Here is a 24,951-nt window from a genome sequence, read left to right as displayed (position 1 = left end):
TACTGTGCTTTGTTGTGCTACATCCTCTTTTGTTCATATTCTGCACCCATGAAAATTAAACTGTATATTCTTAGCTCATAAAATGGACAGAAATATTAACTCAGTTTACTTAAGTAGCAATATTTTCTTTATTATGTCTTTAGAGAAGAAAAAAATATCAGTTCTAAGTAACAAAAACATCTGTAAATCACTACCATTAAAATTTTCCTGCTGTTATGATTACAAACTGAGCTATAGAGAGACTTTTGGGAGCAAAGGAAAGATGTTGCTTTCCTTTCCATACCTATAAGCAAACTCTGAAATTCAGTCTCTAAGACACAGGAAACACTCCTGAAGTATCAAATGCCAGTTCCTATGTCTTTTTTGGATTAATGGTGAAGACTGGAACCAGGAGACTATAAAGTTATGAGGCTACTTTTAAATGGTTCCTGCCTGAGGAGTGGTGCTTCAGATTATCTCATGAAAATCCAGTCAGACAGTTCTTAGCTAAGTCCACATCATAACTGTGTTGTTTCAAATGGTCATTTCTGTGAGACACGTTGTTTATTTTCCATATATGTAAGCACCCTCTCAAACATCTTGTTCTGATTTCTAAAAATCCCCTTGAAGCAGTTCTTTGAAAATGATAGAGCACTAAAACTCCAGACACAATGTTCAAATGCTTCTGAGTGTTGGGAGAAATTTAAACCTGTATTTTTTATATTGGTTCCATATCTGGTTCAAGTGTATTCAGAATAAATGACCAAAAAAATTGACAGAAAGCATCACTCTATATAGGAGTGCTGCAGTAGCAAGCTGATGCAACCATTCACTAATTCAAATCTTGTCCACAGTGATGGAAGTTAATGACAATTATTACCTGCTAACAGTCTAAAGGCTGATATGAGAAATGGGTTTGGAGATTTCAGTTTCATTTCTGTGGACAAGTTTCCACATCATAAAAATCATCACTCCATCTGTCACAGTAATTGCTAGGCTCTCAGCTCATCAGAAAACCCAATAATAGATTTAAGCTGGAGAACAAGTTACTCTTTTTACCCCGAGAGAGCTCTTTGAGCTTAGAAATGAAATATTACTGTGGAGATGGGGTAAATAAAGTGACCCTGTGGCTACCTATGGGGGAAGGGAACCTGCCTGTTGGGGGAAGAATAATTTCCAGGGTTGTAGCTGCACACAAAAGAGCAGAAAGCTTACTGGTTAGAGCAAAGAGCTGGGAACTGAGAAATTTGCCTGTACCCAACAGCTTGTATGACCTTGGCAAATTAAGACTTTCCTTCTATTTTGTCCAGTTGTGAAATATGTGACACACATCTGCAGACACCATCAACAGCCCTCAGAGTTAAAAGATATTTCCAAAAGGTGCAGTTATGCATGATTTTCTACACTGCATAAAGAAGAGTGATTATTAGTACCAAGTGGAGTGATAGGAGGCATCATGGAAGCAAGTGGGACCTCTAATTATAGCAATGTAATTTGTCATGGAAATGCAAGAGAATTAGAACATTAATAAAGAACTTTCCCTCAGCCCTATGCTAGTCTTGTTTTTCACTACTGCTATCCCACTGGAGTAATGTAGTGCTGACTCAGGCCCCCAGATTATTTTGTGTCTAATTGTCACCATTTATTATTGTTGACAAAATCCCTATATGCTTGCAAATACACCATTTCTGTTAGTTTTGCCAAGTCAAGTAAGATCTGACTTTGAACAGGATATATCTAAAAATGAGAGCAGTCCTATGAAGAAGGATTTGGGGGTACTGGTGGATGAAAAACTGGGCATGAGCCAACAATATGTGCTTGCTGCCCAGAAGGCCAACCATATCCTGGGCTGCATCACCAGAAGTGTGACCATCAGGTCAAGGGAGGTGATTCTGCCCCTCTACTCCAGACAAGGGGTAATGGTTTTAAACTTAAAGAGGGTAGGTTCAGACTAGGTATAAGGAAGAAATTTTTTACAGTGAGGGTGGTAAAACACTGGTCCAGGTTGCCCAGAGAGGTGATAGAAGCCCCATCCCTGGAAACATTCAAGGACAGGTTGGACGGGGCTCTGAGCAACCTGATCTAGTTGAAGATGTCCCTTCTCACTGCAGGGCGGTTGGACTAGATGACCTTTATAGGTCCCTTCCAACCCAAAGTATTCTATGATTCTAAAAATACGCTTGTGATATAGAAATGAGGAGGTAGCGCTCTTTGTGGGGTCTGTGCTAGGCCAATGACACTGCAAGCCCATTTGAGGACACTGTTGTGGAAAGTGTTGCAAAACTGAATGAGTTGTTTAAACTAGATCCTCATCTCTTGTAGTCACTGATTTCACAGCTTTTACTTGTTCTGTCCAAAAAATATAAAATACTAATTAATGGCATAGTCAAAAACTAGTCAGAAACAGAAATATTAAGATTAAAAAAACCAAAACCTCCTGATGTGATGACATCCACCTCCTGGGTCTAGTCTAAAAATTCTGCATTTTTTGGTTTTACATTTAATATTTTTTCCCCATTATCAGAACATACCTGTACCTTTATGGGTCTATAATGATAATAATTATTTCCCATGTTGAAGGGAATTTTTTATTTCAGAAGCCAAAGGCTACAACAAGGAGAACAGATTCTTCTGCCAGGTCTTTGTTTTTAAAAGGACATATAAGCATCATTAGGAAAAATGTAACCAAATGGTTATATATTTCTCATGTTACTGTAGAATTATTTATTGGTCAGTACTCATCACGTTTCCTATTTCAAAAAAACATTTGTTACTCTGAAAATATTGACTATATAATTGGAACCATCTGTTTGGAGAGACTTCAGTGTGATATAAGTAATGATAATCATAACCTTTGAAACTTTAAGATGCTCATCGAAATTTGAGTTGGACTCCAAAGAACTTTGGAGGTATTGCTCTACATTTTTCCCTGATTCAGTCTGGCAACACAAATACTACAAAGGGGTTTATGAAAATGGGGAAAATTGTGGGAAACTAAACTCCCCTCTACCTAGACAGTACATTTGAGTAGATGTGTTATAGCTAGTGAGATGTTTTTAAATACTGTCTGGGTTCTGAATAAATACCATTCTTATTTTATATTAAACTTTCATTTTGGTGTGGAGAGGACTGATGAACTTTTTTTCTTATTTATTTAAATTTATTTTTATTAAAGTATAGCTATAAATTTTGTAGTAAGACCAGTTGATACAGGAATACATCGTAAGCCATAATCATTATAACCTGCTGTATCAATATGAAGTCACTGGGAAAAGATTTCTTGTTTTTTCTAACAAAGAAGAGAAAAAATCTCACATTAGGGATGCAGAAAGGGTTACAAGCTCTAAACATCCCTGAATTTTGTGAAAGTCTAGTTATACAACTGACTTTTTTCAGTTGAACCTAAATTTAGCTAAGTTGTCATTCCAAATTTGCATGTAGAATTTGTTAATGTTTTGGAATCTTAAACAATTTATTCTTTAAAAGGTTTCTATTTCATTTTTAAAGAGTAGCAGTAGCTAGCTTATCTTATTTTTTAAAATAATTCTTAGTGTATAAAACCACTTCTGTTACTGCATAAAAAGCAAGGTAAATGGAAGTGACAAGATATTAAAATACATTGTTTTAGCTGACAAAGGGAAGGAAAGGAAGATTTAGCTTGAATTTCAAAATTAAAATTTCAATATTGTTAAGGACATACTGGAACAGAAACATTACAGTCCCCAGAGACATGCACAGACAATTTCTTTTTCCAGAGTATTTCCATACTCTGTTGCAGAAAATGAATCATTCCACAGATAATTGGAGTTGCTTGCTGTATCTTTTGAGGATCATTATAGTTCTTGCTTTTATGCTATTGAGATCACTGCTCTGATGAAGTGGGGAGCAGGGAAAATAATATAACTCTACAATGTGAGAGTACACTTGCGTATATGGTCTTGCAAATCACAAATTGCTTTTGATTTGATTACACTGATTTCTAACAAATCTGCATTTTGAACAGCAGTAACTGTATCCTTAAGACAAGCTTTCCTAAAAAGCAGCCTGAAAGCATCATAATGTATTACACTGTAGAAAGAGAAGACGTATCAGCATGCACACCTGAAATGCACTGAAGTCCACACGAGGGGAGTACACAGTATAGAAACCAAGTGTGGTTTGCTGCTACTCACTGGTAGTAGGGTGCATCTGCCCAGCCCCATAGAAGACCATTCAGATATTCCTGAGCTGGTTCTAGACACGTTAGGTTAGCTGATGAAGCCGTCTAACCTGCTTCAGATAAATGCCCACATAGATTAATAGTTGACTTGGGTATGATCAGCAATCTGTGTAGACAGTTCATTTGCTGATCTGATGAAGATTGCATAAGCTGTAATGAGAAGTCTTAGTTTATTCAGGGTACAGTGACTAAGAGCTGCAGGTAGGAGGACTTATGTAGTATCTGTGGCAAGAGTGTGGCTATACAGGCTTGGTTGGAAGAAAAAGGTCATGCAGGTTTGGTTAGGATACAAACTCACGTAATACTGTCATTGCACCATGCAGAAGAGAATTTGCTTTTAAGATTTCAGATTCAGCAGTGTGAGCGAAGGCTGTTAATTTTTCATATCAAGCCATTACAACCTTTTTGTATATTATATTACTTCAGTGAAAGTGTATAAAAAGTCTTGTTTTATGAAGACATCTAAAGTAGGCAGTGAATTCATTAGTGTCATTGAAATCACAGGTGCTGTCTAGAATCTTGAGGTTCAAATGACTGAAACTTCTCCTTGTTGGTATTTGCACATCAATTAGAAAGGGAAGTATGCAAAGAGGGAAATTTACTCCTGATGGAAATTTAAGTATATTTTTCCTAATGGATTTTGCCTGGTTTCCTGGATACATTAGTATGCCATGGATTACAGAATAGGATCTTTCAGCTAGGGTACTGGAAGGTTGCATTTTGGTACCAAAAATTCAAGATCCAAACCATACTGGCAATCATCAGAACACTGTTGAACACAGAACACAGTGAATCATATTCAGCCTATTTCTTTTCCTTGTCTTTCCTTTTTTTTTTTTTTTCTGATACAATCTTGTACAATACCATAGTGATTTGAATTAATGAAAAGGAGGGTAGAGTTTTCTATTTTAACAAGAGTAGGATCAGGCAGCAGGTTTCTGCAAAGGAAGATCTGTACAATATCAAAATGAAAATCGTATCTCAGTGAAGGCAGAAGTAGAATTACACTGACTTTGTTGTAGCTTGGATAATCCAAGAATAAGCATGCAACATAATACTATAAGCAGGTTCATACTTTCATGTCAGGGCTAACTCCCAAATGACATGACATCATCCTTTGTAGCATCTCAAAGATTGTTTCTCAAAAAGTCACAATCTGTTTGAATGTACTTCTGGGTGTCTCTCATAAAGAATAGCATGACATAGAAAATAAATTCTTAAATTCTTAGAGTGGTAAATAGTTGTTGACTTAAATAAATCAAGCAGCATGAACCATTTCTGAGGAGTAAAGCTTAAAACACAATGCTGCCAGATGAAATTCTAGTTCTTAGTAATCACCACTATGATAAGAGAGATTTTTTTTATAAAAGTTAATGCAAATTAGCTTTTCAGTAGAATAGAATATGCTGTATTTTTTCACATCAGATTTATATAATTTTGTCCAAGTCAACCTTTCACTTTTTCCATGTTTAAATCTTCCAATTCTGCTATTCATGCATTGGTACTTTACAGTGAAAAAAATAAACTTAATTAGTGTCAACTAATAGAAATGCAACATTGATGCAACTAGGAAATCACAAGTTTTCTTCATCTTGCCCACAGAAATGGTGAATAGCACAAATTAATATTAGTCTCGTCTACCAAAATGTGTTAATATTGCTTCCATCACTGTAACAGTACAAATACTTCATTAATCTTTGTTTTATTAGAGATAGGGAGCTGGCAAACACAGAAAGTAAATTACTTTACTAAGGTCCTAAAGGAAATCCACTGTGAGGCTGACAAGTTTCAGACTCACTTGCTAAAAGGAGCAAGAAACAAAGCACACAAATCAATAATTCGTTGTGCAAATTTGAATTTTAGTAGTATAGATATGAATTTAAATCAATGTAATTATGTTTTTTGAAGATTTGAGATAGCTTCAACTGACTTGTAAAATAAATTTCTGGAAAAAAAGTAGAAGCAGCCATTTGATTTGGAAATGCTGATTCACAGGTTGATTAACCAATATGCAAAAATTTGGTAGTATTGTAAAGGGACTTTAAATTTCTAACAAGAAAAAGCAAAACAAATTAAAATACGTCCTACTAAAATTTTTTTAAAGGATATTAACATTTCATCTCTCAAGTCTTAGACCAATATCTAAGTAGAGAACAAGATGAGATGTGATATTAGAAGAAATGTTATATTTTCTTTTATGAAATGCTGACTCTTTCACCTCTGATCTCAATTAGAAGTATGCATAGCGTAGTACTTACTGTGAAGATATTTAATGGATATGGATTGCCATCTGTGAAATACATAAACTGAAATTATTAACCTTTTTCAACACTGATTTATACATTCTGTATTTGCATTGAAACAGAAGAGTTGGTGTTTGGGACTGATGTGTGGCAATGTCTGATCAGTATATAAAAGGATTCTGCAGCTACAGCGGCTATCAGTGGCTATCATAGGTTTAATAATAAGATGCAAATTTAAATGAATTTAGTTGCCTTAAAGGTGTAGGATGTCTCCAGGCCTATCTTTGTGCCAGGAGAAGAAACAGCAATCAAACTGTTCCACTTAACTTGGGTAAAAAAAATAGTATTTATATCTAGAAGTAACGGATGAGTGAAATAAAATTCCTTGCATTTCTTGATATATGTTTAGCCAACTGTATTTGGAGAATTCCACTGGTTAAAAGTACAGTTATGTAAACAGATATTTTCTATAATAGTAGACATCCCTGATAAGTTGGAAAAGGGAGGTGCTCATGGCACCAAGCCTGACAAGATTCCAGAAGCATTTGGCCAAGGCCCTCAGGGACATGGTGTGATTGTTGGGATTGTCCTGTGCAGGGACAGGAGTTGGACTCCATGATCCTTGTGGGTCCCTTCCAACTCACAACATTCTGTGATTCTATGATTCTCTCCTAGTCTGTTCAGCCAAAACTCCCTTAAGCTTAGAGGCATAACTTGGAATAAAATAGTATATCAAAGGAATTCAAAACACAAGAGCCTATTGCCATGGAATTTCCTTCTGATCTTGCAAGTGCAAGGTTTGAAAATGTGGATGACCATCCAATGCATGGGCTTATCCTCCATCAGTTTCTTTTATATCATCTAAGTAATCCATATTTCATATGTAAAGTGTTTAATTGATTCATAGGGTATTCATAGGTTTTCAGCAGAACTGCTTGGTCCACAAAAATAACACATGTAAAACTGACGCTAAAAGCTGCAATGCAAGCTCAGATCATGTGCACAGGATAAATATGCACACAAGATGCCCATCTCCAAAAATAGCTTAATTGTGTGGCTATTGCTTTTTACAGTGCTAAATGACAATGAAATTCTGGTTTTAGCCCTAGTTATGATTGGATGAGATGCTGGTATAAATCCAACTATGACCATTTTTATTGATTGCTTCATGATCCTGGTGTTTCCCTGTCTGTCTGTTATTCATATGTTTTCTCTTAAACAGCAGTGCTTTTTCTCTCAGTGTACCCAGTGCAATTAGTTCTGAACAAAACATTTGTGAATCAAAGTACAAAGGTACTTGCAGTGAGAAATTATTAGTTGGAAGCACCAAAGGAAGATGTAGTTCTAGATAAAGCTATTTATCTAATAAATGGAAGCTGAAAGGGGAAGAAGCATGGCAGCATCTTCACCTTTCACACTAAAGTAAGCTTGAAATAACCCAAGAACCTTGGGTTTACTGGTTTACTGATGAGAAGATTGTAATTATAAGAAATGATCCCTAAAACTACAAGAAATAAGTGAAAAGTTTAGTGAAGGAAACGGGCTGTTGTCCAAGACTTATGCTATTAAGTATCTTAATGACATTAAATCACTTTCCAGAAGAGTTACAAATTGACTGTTTATCAACCCAGTCAAGTACACATGTTTGCTAGTTTAGCAGATCTTTTAAAACCAGTTTCCAATGTCTTACTCAAATTATTTATTAGATTTGTAACTAAGCAATTTGCCTTAATGACTATCACAGACTTAAAGTAAAATTTTTTAATTAATTCCTTTCACAGTTCTTTCTTAAATAGCTACATTTCTCCTCAAAGATTGACTTTAACAAGCATCTTTAAATAACTGATGTTTTATATGTCAATTTAGGGATATAAGGATTGACATAATGGAACATATAAATAAACTACCTACCCCATCGTTCATCTAATCCAATCTATGTCCCATAATAAAAGACAGGCAAAATTAATTACTAAAATGCTTGGACAGTATTACAATGATCTACTATGGGAGATGCTTATGCCTTACATTCCCACTGTGAGTAACCACAGAATGAGAAAACTTAAGTTTGTTGTTTTTTAAAAAAATCTAGTTCTAGTGTATAATACGTCATTCTTAGACGTCATAGTGTAAAACGCTGAATGTTCTCCATGCAACGCTGAGTAACTCCAACTTCTATCAAATTAAAAAGATCCAAGAATCATGATTCGTATAGATTACATTAGAAACAAAGAAGTTTACCTGTTGAATTTCTTCACTATTCACCTTTCATTTTGACATTACATTCTTCCTACTTCTGCATTTTCAAATTACCATTCACTGCTGTTTGTATGTATTCTGTTGGGTTATCGTTTTTTTTATGTGCACTATATTATTTCTACTTTTGTTTTTCTCTGTGTGTATTTCCCTAGGATTTTTGTTTTTGTGTTTGGTATAACTGCACATGCACACATGCATGCTGGGCTGATTTGAATGACAGGGAAAGTGAGACTAAATAGCAGTTTATATAGGATTACATTCTCACCTTCGATCTGTTAAAAAAGGCAGATGTTTGACCCATATTCCCAGCTTGCACAGAGATAATGTATATCCAAATAGGAGGGATAACATTATCAGAAGGTATCACACAGGTGCAGTAAACATTGCATCAGGAGTAATTGCTATATAAAGTGTGCTGTTCTGATAGATTTTAGATTGTAATCATAATTTAATGTTCTTTCTGTTGTGATTCTTCTTTTTGTTTTAATGAACCACTTATCTGGAAGCTGAATACACTCCTTTTCCGGCTGTCTCACCTTGACAGTGTAATTCATTGCAATGCATAGATGACAGTTAATAAGTACAGAGGAAATTAACTTGTTTTTATACAGAAACAATATTAAAACTTAAATTTCTGTAGGAATGTTTTTATTGTGCAAGTATAATGATAGAGAATCTCATGGGATCTAGAAATATTTGTTAATGGAACAGTACAGTTTGGTATCAGACAGTTTTTAATTGTTAAATAACTTTAATTAATTGTTATTATCCATATGCTTTCTCTTGAATGAGTAAAATTCAGTTCAATGATTCTACCATGAAAATAACTTTATGTGGTTGTTTTTCTTTGGATGGAGATGGATAGAAACTTTGCAAATTAGTTTAATAGGTTGCGGTTATTTGAGCTCTGTCATTAGACTTATTTATCTGTGATTTCCCTACTCTTCAAAAAAGAAGCAGATGCAGTATAAAAGTCCTATGAATTATTTTTCAAGTGTTATCTTCAGTGCAAAGAAAGTCAACCCTCCCTTGAGAAGAGAAAGCAAAGCTAAGCTGTCCTGGACACCAAATGCACTATTGCAGCAGTGAAACCATTAAGACATAATCTCTGTCTATTTTGTTAATGACAAGATTGCTCTTACAGGATTCTGTGTTAAAATCACATAATACTTACTTTTTTGGATCTTGAATTAGAATTAGGTCTCTAATTCCTGAAGGGATCTCTCAGGAGTCTTATAAGTAGTATTCATAACTTTAAATGAACTTCTATAGACTATGGTAGAAAAGTACATGAAAATGTGAGGTCTTTCCAGATTTTACGGATGTCTGTTTAACCATTTGTTTTCTTACCCTCCTATTGAGTACCTCTCTCTTATGAAATTGAGTTTTGACAAAACTAATCCAGTTCTGTTGACAAAAATAAACCAGTTCATCTAAAAATTATGGTCTTAACACTTTCTGAAATTCAAGGTCTTACTGGCTGTTGACATCATTATGAATAATTTCCTAGTTTACAGTATTTCAGAATTTATGCTGCGTTCACAGACTATAAATTAGTGGAGCTTTTTCTTTACACAGTAGGAGCAATTTCCTTACTAGAAAACTGTCCTACTAATTTCTTTTTTTTCACCAACTATGCAACTGGTAAATACATGTACTATGTGCAATTTGGTATTTTTGGACTGCAAATCATAGAAACTTAAAATGTTGTGAGTTGGAAGGGACCAACAAGGATCATGAAGTCCAGCTCCTGTCCCTGCATAGGACAATCCCAAGATTCAGACCATGTGCCTGAGGGCATTTTCCAGATGCTTCTTCAATATTGTCAGGCTTGGTGCCATGAATACCTCCCTGGGGTATCTTCTATGATTCCTCCTATTGTGCCTATATGAGTTTCCTAAAACTTCTGTGGTATTACTTGATTTCCATCTAAGTTTTGCCTTTCAAAGGTTCTTAAAAGTGGACCCATTTTTCAAGTCCTGGATAATGTCTTTCAATGTTTGCTTAAACTGGAAAGGGATTTTGGTGCAGATATTTGTGTTGTTACTTGCACAGAAACCTAATAAGCTTTGTGTACAATAAATATGTTTCATTATAGAAGCAATGCACAGCTCTAGAAATATATCAGCACTGGGTGAGTGCTGTGTATTGCAGTTGCCAAAAAACAGCTATGTTTGGAAATTGCACTACATAGTGCCTGCACACCTAATTCAATGAGTGCCAAGCAGCAGAGCTTGAGCTGTGGTGGCCCAGGAAGCAGAGTTTGAGCTGTGGTGGCCCAGGCCACCATCTACATCTCTTGGTGCTGGGGTAAATGCAGTGACACCAGCTCTGTGCAATGGGAAAGAGAGTGCACCAGTGGAGTGGCTAAAAATCAGGGAATCTAAGTTTCTGCTTGAAGATATATGTTTCCTAGTCTTACCACTTGCATCAATACCCAAACAAAGACTATACATGCATGGATGCACATATTATTGCTTTCCATTTTTAATAGGAAAACTACTGACATTTGAAAACAAGGATGGCAAATAATGATATACATAAAATGAATGAGAAGCTGAATGACACTTTCCAGCCATATAGTACAACAAACCTTGACAGTCTGCCTTTGAATTGTTTCAACATTTTCTGATTATTTAGTTTTTTGAGACATCCTTAATAGGAGATTTTTTTCTAAACATCTTCCTATTACATTACAGAAGACAACTGATTAAGACATTTTTCTGTACTATAGCATATGTTTTCATTAGATGAGGCTGATTTCTTTTTACCCAGCAAGAATGGTTGTTGTTCTGTCACATAGAAATCAAACCATCTCCAATTTTCCTACACCCTCTGTGATTCATTGGAATGGTAATGCTTGAAAAGTACTAATGCCAGAAGAAAATTAGGAGTGTTAGCAAACAGTGAGTGAGGTATGACATTCGAGTGTACAGCATGGCAAAAAAACCCCTTAGTGATGTTCAATTAAATAAGTATCATGTCAGAGAGCAGGGAGAAGGGTGACAGCTGCTTTCTCCATGAGCTGAACTGAAAACTCAGCATTGCATTAGGCACTGGTACCAGAGAACCATGAGATGCAGGTGGCTGGGAGGCCATGCAGAGTACATCAGGAAATTTTCTGTCATTCAGATGTTGCCTACTTAAATTCATGAAAGTAGCACTGCATCCTCTTCCACAACTGTAATTAAAACAAACTTAGTCATTATGTCCATGGACCATTTCCATCTGATACTGCTTAAGCAACTGAGAAGGTTAGATTTTATCTTCTCTACCTTTTTTTTTTTTTTTTTAATACACTCCTACATATGTTTTTCATTTCTTGCAAATATTTTGACATGTAAATCTCTGTTCTCAGCTGGTGTAACTGCCCAACTAACTTCATCAGGGTATTTCAAGCCCTAGGTGGAGCTTTATCATTCCTCATGTTCATTACAGTAAGATAAACAACAACAACAATAATAAAAATAATTAATAAATCTGAGAGGCTAATAGGAAGACTTGAGATTTATGTTTTTAACAGTAGCAAAATGTCTTGGAATGAAGTGGAGAATTGTGTGTCCCACTTCCAAAAAATCAAGTCTATCCAAAGTAGGAGGAGAATATATGAACAAGGAACATAATGAATTAGAAGCAGTATGGGATGAAAGGGAGGAATTTAACCAAGATTGAAAAATTTATGTTATAACAGAAATCAGTATCTAACAGTGATATCTAGAATAAAATAACCTCCCAAAAGAGCAAAGTACCATGTCTGAGACATGGTCTGAGACAAGCTCTTATGTTTCCTAAACATTTTTTTGACTTAATTCTGGATAGATTTGACATGGTATTTTTTTCTTACGTTTTTCACTCAATGTGGCCTGTTTGCTCAATGCTGTGCTCTTCACAGTACTGTTTAAGTTGGTATTTGCCCTATATGGGAACATTAAACTACGTGTGAAGCTTCATCGACAGTATATCCTCTCCATTCTAATCCTTTAAGCAGCATTCCTAATTATTTTCAGTTCCTCCCACATAATTCCAAACTTTTTCAACTGTCTTAAATATTATATTTCAAATTAAAATAAAAATTCCTTCTCAGATGAGCACACTTTTCATATTTTAAAGCTTAACATTATTTCTTGCGATTACCTAAGCCTTAAGGAAGCAGATTTGAAGTCTATGGATGTTTCACCACTTTGAAGATAGGTGCTGACTTAGGTACACTGCTAACAAAGGTGGATAATTAGCTGTATTCCAGGAGCTGAAGCATTCCTCTGAGTCACAGTTTCACCTTGCATTCTTCCTTATTGCTATAAGGTGTAGTTTAAGGCTGTAATAACTCAGACTTTAAGTTATGAAATGTGGCTAACCACTTATTTTTGGCTACTGTTTGGGGAAGGGAGGGAGGGAGGGAGGAAGGAACAAGTCCAGAGAAGGCCATGAGGATGATCCGAGGGCTGGAGCACCTCTGCTATGAGGACAGTCTGAGAGAGTTGGGGCTGTTCAGCCTGGAGAAGCGAAGGTTCCGGGGAGATCTTATAGCGGCCTTCTAGTACCTGAAGGGGCTACAAGAAAACTGGGGAGGGACTTTTTATAAGGGCAGTTAATGACAGAACAAGGGAAATGGGTTTAAACTGATAGAGGGTAGGTTTAGATTAGATATTAGGAATAAATTCTTCACTGTGAGGGTGGTCGGACACTGGAACAGGTTGCCCAAGGAAGTTGTGGATGCCCCCTCCCTGGAAGTGTTTAAGACCAGGCTGGATGAGGCTTTGAGCAACCTGGTCTAGTGGAAGGTGTCCCTGCTGAAGGTGGGGGGATTGGAACTGGATGATCTTTAAGGTCCCTTCCAACCCAAACCATTCTATGATTCTGTGATTCTAAGGAAGTCAGTCAGCCAACCAGCAACCTTGTTGACTTTAGCTATGCAAGTGAAATTACACCAGAGAACCTGAACAGATGTTGTGTGGTCCTCATTCTACATACTTGTAGGAAGAGGGACATCCTAGTCCTTCATTTTGTTTCTCTTCTGTTTTCCACTGGGTAGGTTTTTAGCTTAGCAATATTATTTGTAGAATATATGTACAGATGCCATTTAAAAAAATGAATCATGGTTGCTAAGTCACTCCATAAATCCTCACTGCTTGTGCCTGTGCATGAAAACAGTGCTACATCTCATGTTTGTCTTTGTTGCCTAAGGGTGATCGGAAAGTAGCAGGGTTAAATGTCCTATTCTCTGAAGTTTCCTATTTATCTCTGATGGGAGACTGTCTGGTTAGTTTGACACTTCTAATATGGGTCAGTGACTGTCAGTATTGGGTATTATCAAGCTGTTTGTAGCTGAGATAAAGTTAATACCAAAAAAGCACTCTCTGGTCTTCTAATTAATCCCACAGGAGAGCAAAAACTCATTTAAGTTAGAAGTTTAGCTGTCGGCAGCATCAGGAAAAGCTGGTTTCACTTCACTGAGCTGAATTAAAACTCCACATTAATGGAATTAAAGCATGTTGCCTTCTTAAACTCTTACATCCATCAAAGCAAAGGCTCAGAAGCTTTATAAACAACTGCACTGCTACCTCCAATCCTTGACATAAGAAACAACATGCTGAGAATTCATCATCAAACCAATGTTAGTGTTCCCTTCACTGTTCTCCAGTGTCCAATATTGTATTTATCAATCTTTTTTTCTTTTAGTATTGTGAATAACAATTAATTACTTCGAGCTCTAGTTTTGGTTTTTTTGGTTTGCTGGTTGGTTGTTTTTTTATCTTCTGCACAGACATATACTTTTCTTCTGTGTGGCAATTTCAGAATTGGGACCTTAAGAATGCTACTCCAAAGCCAGTGTTCAGGAAGGTCTCTTTCCAGCCAGTGCCACTAGCTGCATCACTGCTTCTTTATGAGAAGATGCAGGTCAATTGATGTAGGAAGCAAATAATAACTTCTATGCTGTCAGTTTTGACTTGTCAAAAAAAAGATATGTGAAAACAGAAGGTTTCCTAAATCAGGGCTATAGCAAATAGAGAGCAGCTGCTCTTTGTTGATAGGAGGTGGTTGGGAGAGGAAAGCTGATAACTTTTCTAGTACTCTGTGTTTAAAGACAATGTGTACCATTTTTATACAAGCAAAAGAGACTAGGAAAAAATTTCAGATTGTGACAACCTCCTTTCTTCCACTGTCAATGCAAGCTGTGGGATGAACTCTGATCCGAATGACGTACAGTCTGATCCCTTAATGGTGTTTTATCCTTATTTTTAAGTTGTCAAATTGTATTATAGAAGTTTAAAACACAATAAATATTTTCCTAACGTGATCATTTCATCCCAGCTAGGAGTTTTGCTGGGATATTGTGTATTGGTGAAAGTGTAATTTGTGAAGGGAAGGCAACAGTTCATGTGGTCCCTACAGGGAAAGAAGAGTTTATGATGCTGCCTCCAGTATCAGCATCACCCATGCAGCAGAAATGCCTTCAGAGCATCCTTGAGCTAGAATAGAATTAAAACTAAGGAGATTGGCTACTTGCCATCTTGTTACTATAATACTTATTGATATTATTATTTTTATAATAAACATTTTAAAAAATAAATTGACACCAAGCTGATCTATCTTTAGTATTTAAAAAAGTCATGAAATAGCAGGCCTTGCCTAAGAAATAGGTTTAAAACAAAACACAACTTAAATCCATTTAAAAAGAGAGGTTGGATTCTTTGTTCTCTGTTTTCCCTCTTATTATTCATTTATAATCTCATTCTTTGTACCTTCACTCATATGTATTGTCTTACAAGAATAGTATATTCCCCTTGTCTCAATGAACTGAAATTAAATGGAATTAAGTTAAAACTGCTATTTTGCAGGATGTGAGATTCATTTCTTCAGGAAAGATTCATCTTTTGTGGCTGGAGTACTGAGTAGTATATTGAAATATTATTACTATATATTAAAACTATTGAGATGTTCATTCTGTATCATTTCAGAGAAAGGGTAGCATTTTTATAAGCCTAAATGTTGAACTTTGAATACTTAGATCTGTGAGTGTAAAAATATGCTACTTACCTACATATCTCAATAGGGATGTAAGTGTCTATGTTTGGGTATTCATCATACAAAATGTTGATGGCAGTAACCCAGAAGTTATATTTTCTTCTGTGCTACAAAAAACATGACACTTACATAAGTGTATTAAGCATGTGATGGGAATGGCTTCTTTCTGCTGGTTCCACCACTTTGACAGAAGCGACCAGGAGCTTTATCTTTTAAATAAGTCAGTTAGGAATGATATCAGACTGTTCTTTCTGTCTTCAGCTGAATAGTCACTTGTTTCAAGCAGTGATTAAACTGTGGTTTAGATTTTTAGCTGTCATAGTATTCATGATGATACATTAGAAAGCATAAGCTTGTACTGAGCATCAAACTTGATTTTTATAATTATGTACAAAAAATGAGTTTTCATATCAACAGTTATGAATCATTTTAATGAAAAAAGCCAAGGGCACATTTGAATTCTATGTCACAAATACCTAGGACTGGAAAAAGGTTTTTAATGAGTTGGATTTTGCCAATAGCTGAGCCCTTCGCCTGGAAGGAGTGAGGTAGAAGGTTCCTTGCACAGCTTTGCATAACGAATTAGTAATTCCAGTGAGGGATACTGATGACATCTAGTGCTTGAGTGAATTAGTAATTTCAGGAGAATACTGAATTGAAATCGCTGCTTTAATTCATACTTGTTATGGGATTGTATGACTTAAAAGAACGTCTGATATAATAGAAAATAATATTGCCATCCTAGTCTTTTTTTTTTTTTCACTCCATCATTGAAATGCATTTGATTTTCCAAATAATCTGCTTTTCCTTCTGAATACTCTTCTCTTACCAACCTGTCTAGATAATCCTCTGTTTGATTTGCTGCTTCTTGCCCCAGTCATAATAATACTGCATAAGGGTGACTAGCAAGCAGATATGATGTCATGGCACAAATTCTCAGGTCGCTGACGAGAGTGATTAGTGAGTTCTGGGTACCTTGTCCTTCTGCTGAGATCCTACACATCTGATTTGCTGAAAGGGATGAATATCCTCTTTTGGCAAAGCAGGGATTTTGAGGTATTTTAGACTGGACACTCAACAGTGATGCTACTTAAAAAGTTCATAAAGAGTATTTTCATTAACCTGTCTAAATAAGAATCATATGTTTTAAACAATAATAATTTGCATTTATAAAAAATGGCCTTTTTTACATACAAGAATAGTGAAATACAAAAATAAATTTATGAGACTGCCACAAATACCAGCTTTAGATATCAGTAGGCCTACATTCAGAAAGGTAATTTGTTCCCTGTCAAAGAAGAGTGTGTGAAGTCAAACAGAGATTAAAGACTATGAGCTTTTGCTAATTCTGTAAAGACCATTATGAATAGTACAGTAACAGAATTCTTAGTCTTTATTCATCCATTATATAAAATATTTAGAAACAGAGAGGTTATAACCTTCAGGTTTTGCACAAAGTAGCCTGGGTTAAGTATCTGTGGTGGGTTGACCTTGGCTGAACACCAGGTGCCCACCAAACCGCTCTATCACCCAACTCGTGGGCTGAGACAAAGGCAGTTTAATAGAAACAAAGCAAATACGCACATATGGAAGCAGAAGAAGAACAAAATATTTATTCTCTATTCACCATCTGCAGGAGATGTTTGGTCGCCTACTGGGAAGCAGGGCTTTAGTACATGTAGTAGTTACTCCGGAGGACAAACAGAAATAACAAATGGCCCCCCTTCACCATCCATTCTTCTTGCTTTTGTTTCTGAGCAGATGTCATATGGTATGTAATATCCCTTTGGTCAGTTTGGGTCAGCTGTCTTGGCTGTGTCACCTCCAGAGACCTTCCCCAACTCCAACCTACTGGTGGCAGGGGCAAACGTTGGAGAGACAGCCTTGATGCTGCATGAGCACTGCTCAGCAGTAACCAAAACACTGGTGTGTTATCAACACCTTTCCAGCTACTAATACAAAACAGTACTATGAGAACTGCTATGAGGAAAATTAACTCCCTCTCAGCCAGACCCAATACAGTATCAATCACAGAATTATAGAATCACAGAATGGTTTAGGTTAGAAGGAACCTTTCAAGGTCATCTAGTCCAACCCCCCTGCAGGGACATCTTCAACTAGATCAGGTTACTCAGAGCCCCATCCAGCCTGACCTTGAATGTTTCCAAGGATGGAGCTTCTACCACCTCTCTGGGCAACCTGTGCAAGTGTATCACCATCCTTATTGTAAAAAATTTCTTCCTTATATCTAGCCTAAGTCTACCCTCTTTTAGTTTAAAACCATTAACCCTTGTCCTGTCGCTACAGACCCTGCTAAAAAGCCTGTCTCCATCTTTCTTATAGGCCCCCTTCAATATTGAAAAGCCACAATCCCCAAAGGCAGTTAAATTCATCAGTAAGATGCAGCATTGCTGTGGGGACTGAGAGTCTATTACAGTGATCAGATCTCATTTTGAATCTTCTGGTGCCGAAGCAATAATTCACCATTCTGTAAATTACTTTGGTGAATGTATCCCCCTTTTTCATTTGCAACATCCAAACATAGTCACATCCCAAGTGCTTACTATTTGATATGTTTTTGTGACCATCATTAGTTACTAATTCTCTAGATAGATGGGAAATTATTTGTTTTAATACTTAGCAGTTGAAAGTTCCACCTTTAATGCTTTTGTAATTTTGCTGATTTTGAAGCTGATCAGAGTTATATGAATAAGTTTGCTTGTAGTAAAAATAGGGCAATGCTGAAATATTTTTTTGGGAAAAGAAGCAAGCTTTCATAATTCAAGCCAGTTTGGCTAGTTGTGGTTAGATGTAGATATTGTGGCTCTGGTTGTAACAGTATACCATGGCTGTAGTAAGGAGGAGACTTGAAACAGGGAGAAGCAGCTTAAATGTTTTAAGGCAAAGTGCCATACCAGCTGTCGTTCCTCAGCTTCCCTTTCCCATGACAACACTCTTTTGAAAAACAGAACAATGCACAACATTTGTGAAATAAACCCAATTCCTGCATGAAACCTTCAATTGCTACCGTACTATGCCTTGTTAATAGACTTTTTTCACCCCCCAACAAAAAATGTGTTACCTGTTGCAAGAATAATAACTGCTTGTTCAAAGTCTCCATTGTGGGTTTGGCATTGGCAGTATACCTCAGACATGGCTTTGCCATCCTTCTCTTAGAAAAAGACCTTGGCAAACAGTGTCACTTAGAGGGCAGTGAAATACATCATCGTCCTTCCTCTCTGCTGGATTCTTGTTTCTTGTACCAGCCGTATTCTTGCATGTCTCAATACAACTTCAGGGAATAAAGTTTCTGAGAGTCAAGCTGCACAGGGGAAAGATGGAGGAGTTATGGCTCTGCTGTGCCACTTCTGTCTCATATATACAAGGGGGAAATTCAGGGGGGAGGCTGTTCCCTTACTTGTTAATTTTGCATGAGGAGACATTACAGGAGGAACATAAGGATGTATTTTCCTTTCCAGCTCTGTAGAGGGACAGAAGACAAGCCATAATCTAAACTTTAATTTTTTAAAAAATGCATAAACACTAAAAAGGGGTAGTTTAAAAATACTCATCCTAAGTAATTTGCAAGATGCAAACTTAATGTGAAATTTTAACCAATATTCATAAAATACTATTCTGCAGTGTTTGTCCAGCTCAACTATTCTGTTCACACCACAATGGCAGAGACAGATTATACTCCTGTACATACTATCTTTTGCTACAAAACAGATAAAAAACTCTCTAGTTCTTCTTATGAGGGAGTTATACTTTCCCACAAACCTTCTGAAATATTCAGAACAAGGATGAATACAGCATTTTACTAACATGAAACAATAGCACAATGATTGCTACAGGAAATACTGGCAGGTAGCAGGTCTTTTGTTTGTCCTGTGGTATGGTACCATGTGCCACAAATCTATGTGCTACCCAGAAACTCATATCTCCTTCTGTCAGACAGACAATATTGGCTATGCTACCAGAAAAAATGCATGTAAAATAGATGTGTTCCTCCCAAAAAGCCAAATGTATTGGCTTTTAATGAAAATAAGGTCTGCTTCTACTGAACAAACACTTTGAGTTGTATATGAAGCTTGAAAACAAGACAAAATCTGCAGTTAGTACAATCAGTGATACAAAACTGACTTAAAGATTTATTGCTAATATGTACCTTGTGTTATTAATGCTGGGCCTCACTATGTGATGTAGCCATTTAAACTAATCAGAAGATATACTCAGATATTTTTCTGGGTTTTTTTGTTTTGTTTTAGACAATTAACTTGGATAATGAAAGCAATTTATTAACACAGAACTGTCTTTAACTGATGCTATGTTGTTATCCATTTCTATTTACATTAATAGCAATGGTACAATACTATTGTACACTAGTCCAATACTGAAGTTAACATATGCTTTGTAATTTATTGGGTTGATGTAACATAATAATTATTTTTGATGTTCCTGAATCATGACAACACAAAATATAAGAATCCTCAGGATTTTCAATCAAAAAGATTTTTCTTTCAGAGAGTCTGTGTTTTGCTTAGAAAAATCAGGTTGTTTTCTAAACGTTGTGTCTTAGATTGATAAAATTTCATGTGGAATAACTCAATCTACTTAAAATCTGATAATAACAGTGAACATTAATTGAAATTTGTACAATTTGAAGTTACATTTTGGTGCAATTATAAGCAGTGCATGTCGTCTTTCTCTGAGCATTCTGCCTGAGAAACGTTGAGCATTAGGTTGATAACATTACCATTTACTGTCTTACCTTCTGCTCTAAAGTTAACTTGTATTTTATAGTTAGTATATTTAACAGAACAATTAGCATCTAAGTTATTTTCAGTCACTGGGCTGTGTGTGTATGTATATTTCTTAAAAATAATGAGAAAGATAAGGGGGAGCTATTCTCTTAATTGTCTGTTCTTGATGAGGAATGAAACCTGATTTTAAACAAGAGAGATTGTAGAATTAACCCCTTTTTTGAAGAGATGAACATCACTGAAGTCAAAGTTCTTGACACCCGTAAAACAGTCTGTTATTTCTGTTTTGGCATTAGCTGAACTGATAGAGTCAAAAAGAATAAGAGGAACATGTATTTCTTTAACAAATGCTTTTCTTTATTCTTCCTTGGTCATACAGTCATTCCCAGCACAGCACGGCAACCCGTCCTCCCACAGTGAGCTTGCAGCGGACCATTTCTGTGGAAGGGTAAGATGATTCTCTGTTGAAGCTGCCTGTAGAGCTCTCAGATACCACTAAGCCAGACACTCAACTACCCACATACACACAGGAGTTAACTACACACCATAGTGTTTAATTCTGTGAGATGAAGAAATAAATATTTTCAGATTAGTACTGATCTTTTCTAGATACTTACACTGAAAGGTTTGGTTTTCATGGAGATGTGAGTATCTGTTGTAGAGGTATATCAAGTACAATGCCTTCAATTAACCTCACTTGACTAGCGATAATACATACTATGTTAGCTGTAAAATGCTTCCCACTAGTCATGGAAATGCCCAGTGAAGTCTTACTCTGTTTTCTTAATATATGCATGAGTTCTTTTTGACAAAACAGTGTCCTAAACTAAGGATGAAGAAGTACTGATAAAGATTAATAATCCTGTGATGGTGTATATTTGTGTATATTAATTTGTTAATAGTAGAAGCATAGCTCTGAGTACTTACTTGGCCCCATTTTAACTGAAATAATAAGGTAAAAAATGGATAATTCACAGCTGCAGTTAATATTCTTGCTTTTTTAAGATATCAGAAAAACTGATATTAACTATGAAACATTCAGATTTTGGTTGCAATGACTGGCGTAGTTTACAAAAAATGCTAGATTTGTTTCTCTCTTCCCATAGAAACGTGGAACTGTTTGAAGTATTTTGTAGGCATGGATAATAACTTGTCATTGGCTGTTCTCAGGTCCTATTTCAAAGCTTTTCTTTCTTGCCATAAAAGTGCGAATCCAAAGTTTCCACAGAGGAAAGATATCATCTTGTTGTATTTTGGTTTATGTTACAACCTTACTATGGTTCAGTCAGAAAATAAAATGTTAGATATGTGAAATAATCCACTCCTATGTGAAGCCTAAAAGGTTTTTCTCAAAAATCTCAATTTTTTTCATTCTTACCTAGATCTAGTTTTTATTTAAAATATGTAGGACAGCTGTAGTAATTATTTGTTGAAAACAAGACTGAATAATGAAATTGCTATAGGAAAGTTACATTCAGCTTAAGGGCTGTCATCTGAAGGTAATTCGATAATGAAGCCCTGATCATCTAACTTTCTTGCTCAAAACATGGCTAATCTCAAGTTATATCAGGTTGCTGCAGGTCTTGTCCAGTGAATCTGTGACTATCAGCAATTGTAGAGGTTGCACAAGTTCTGGGAAATTTCTCTAATAGCTTAAACACCCTCAATTTGGATTTCTTTTATTTATCTCTCTTTTTCTTTAATGATCAGAGGGTCACAATAAATTCCCATATTTTCTACAAATCAACTCATTAATAAATTGATGTTTGAAATAAAACTGAGCTTCAAAAACAAGTTTATCAATTGAAATGGTGATTGGATGGGGAAAAAAAGAGGAACAAAGAAAAAAGGATTTGCTAAATTGAGATTTAAGGAAAGAAATTCTGTTATAATATCTCTGACTTGGTCTACTGGTCTCCATAACTCAGGAAGTATCCTATAGGTTTAAAGTCCTATTAAAATTTGGAAATCAATCTATCTATGTGAATTTTAAGATAAATTGCAGAATCTGTACTGGCCATGCAGACAACTTGCATATATTGTGTATGAATCATTAGAGCACGGGAAATCTGCAATTGATATTACAGGTCTCCCGCTGTTCAGGAGGTAGAAGAATATCTGGCTGGTAATTATTGCTGATCAGCTTACACTGAGTCATATTTCATTTCACACAGGAAAATGGGACTGTTAACCTATTACACCGCTGAGCAAAAATAAGTAATCAGCTCAGCCCTAAATATTTCATTATATTAAAGCTTGATTTATTCTAATGTTTTTGTGAAGTCCATGCTGCTAAATATGTTTATAGCTAATATAATTTGAGGTCAAAACAAAGTTATTTTTCTCTTTTAGGAACTGGGTTTCTATCAGTAGAGTCCTGTATTTAGGTGACTCACTGTATTGCTTTTGAGATGCACTTTGTAAATAGCTGCTTTACCTGCAAGGCATCTGGAGCACACACTTAGATTTGTGGCCTGCATGCTGGCTCTGTGTGACTGACTGTGTAGTCACTGAAGTAATATAATTACTGAGTCCTGTGAAGCAGAAATGAAATATGGGAGAGTTAAAGAAATACAAGGGGAATTGCGTTTGCTGGCATTTATCCCTTTCCACCCTGTTGAGTATGTGATAATTGAGCTAGCTAGAGTAGATTTTTCAAAAACTTTAATAGTTTTTTCATCTAGGTAATGGATTCATGTGTAAATTTTTATATATATATATTTTTTTTTTTAGATAGGGGTTTTGTGGACTTCATGTACAGCAAAAAAAAAAAAAGAGAGTAGCAAGGTGAAAAAAATAAAGATGTCTTTAAAGATTAAGATTTTCTTTATATTCAAGCCATATATTCTTCACAGTTTAATAACTGTACATGAGGTAAACAGATCTATTATGTCTATAAAAGCATGAACTTCACAGGTGTTTGATGTCATTGTTATTGTGATCGAATTAGTAAATTCCCTAATGGTTTATTTGCATGGTTTAAAAACAAGAAAACTATAGTGTTTGGATTTGAAAATATTGTTAGTCTGAGGTTTTTTTGAAATGGTTTTAATGAACTATTTTAACTTAAAAACAAGAAAACTATAATGTTTGGATTTGAAAATATTGTTAGTCTGAGGTTTTTTTGAAATGGTTTTAATGAACTATTTTAACTGTGAGTATTGAAAATAGGAAAAATATTAGATGAAAACTACAACTTGTTATTTGGAAACCCTGCTGTACTGTCGCACAAAGCTGTAACGTTAGTGGTGTACGCTCGCTATTCTCTCTGCAGTCAACATTCAGACTAAATTGTATTTTATAAGCTACCAGCCACCTCTTCTGCTGAGCTGCTTAGAAACTGGGATTTCAACTTATTTGATTGAGAGTATTTTAATGGAAATTATAAGCAAATTTGTCAACGTGATGGAGTACCTCAAATATATATAAATATTTACACATAAATAAACAGCATTTGAACCATGACTAAGGGTAAGAATTTTTATTCTGAATAGGACAGATACCACAGACCGCTTTGTGTTTCAAAAGTGTCTTATATAAAGTAATTCTGGATGCTTGCTTCTCACGGATTATGTATTGATAGTTTGAAACATAGCTTAGAGCACTGCTATTTTTAGGTATTCTCTCAACCTTTGAATACATCCTGTCTCCTGACAGTGCAATGTGGTTGCCTATCACCATTTCCACCTCAGCGAGCTTTGTTTACAAACTGAAAAGGTGGAGCATTCATGGTAAATAGAGCCATCGAATGCTGTAAGTAATAGTTTATATAAAAGTGTTTCCAATATGGAACCAATAGTTTTTAAAAGCAGGATGCAAAGCAACCTTTCTAGTATGGAGTTGCCTGTGTTGGGTATAGCAGGTGGATTTCAGATGCAGATTTCACAATTTACTTTTATTCTTAGCATGTAAATAATGCACCTCTTTGATCAGGGAAGAGACACAAGTGCTTATGTGAGACAATGTATAAATGAATAAACATACTGGAATAATCATCTCCCTTTCAAAGTTAAAGAGGGTATTAGCTGTCCTACATTGCCACTCTATAAATCAATGAGATTTCTCAAATCTAGGAGATGTACTCCTAGGTTTAAATTTAAAGTAAATGTCAGACATCATGGTAAAAATACAGACCAGTTTCACTTTTAGAATAAGTTATTATACCTGTATGCCACTTCCATCTTACTAGCTATAAACAGAAAACATTGCCTGGTGTGCAGGCTTTAATTCCTCTACAAAAGACAAAATGAAAGACTGGTAAAGTCCAGAGGGGTTCCAAAAAATAAATAAAGTCACACATATATAAGCCAGTGCACTCATGCATGCATCAGTCAGGTTGAAGCCTGGCTCCCAGTAGGTTCCCTCATGTTAAATATACTTCAAAGTTTGTGACAAGTTAGACATGATGTTTACAGAATAAATGCATTAAAAATGTAGTCAGTATAAAAGTTAGGATAAAGTATTG

The 24,951-nt window shown here is 35.7% G+C and overlaps 1 protein-coding gene across 1 annotated transcript in view; it reads left to right on the top strand.

Annotated features, from left to right (window-relative positions):
• Positions 1-24,951, top strand: part of LOC104524243 (disks large homolog 2) — a gene marked incomplete at its 3' end in the record, with an annotated part of 153,228 nt that overhangs the window by 95,586 nt on the left and 32,691 nt on the right. The window contains exon 8 of the mRNA XM_029084759.1: positions 20,866-20,934. Coding sequence (XP_028940592.1) covers positions 20,866-20,934 — 69 coding nt within the window. The remainder of the gene's footprint in view (positions 1-20,865; positions 20,935-24,951) is intronic.

This window comes from Antrostomus carolinensis, unplaced genomic scaffold, assembly GCF_000700745.2.
Source record: "Antrostomus carolinensis isolate BGI_N321 unplaced genomic scaffold, ASM70074v2 scaffold394, whole genome shotgun sequence".
Taxonomy (NCBI): domain Eukaryota; kingdom Metazoa; phylum Chordata; class Aves; order Caprimulgiformes; family Caprimulgidae; genus Antrostomus; species Antrostomus carolinensis.
This window is presented reverse-complemented; position numbering and strand designations above follow the sequence as displayed.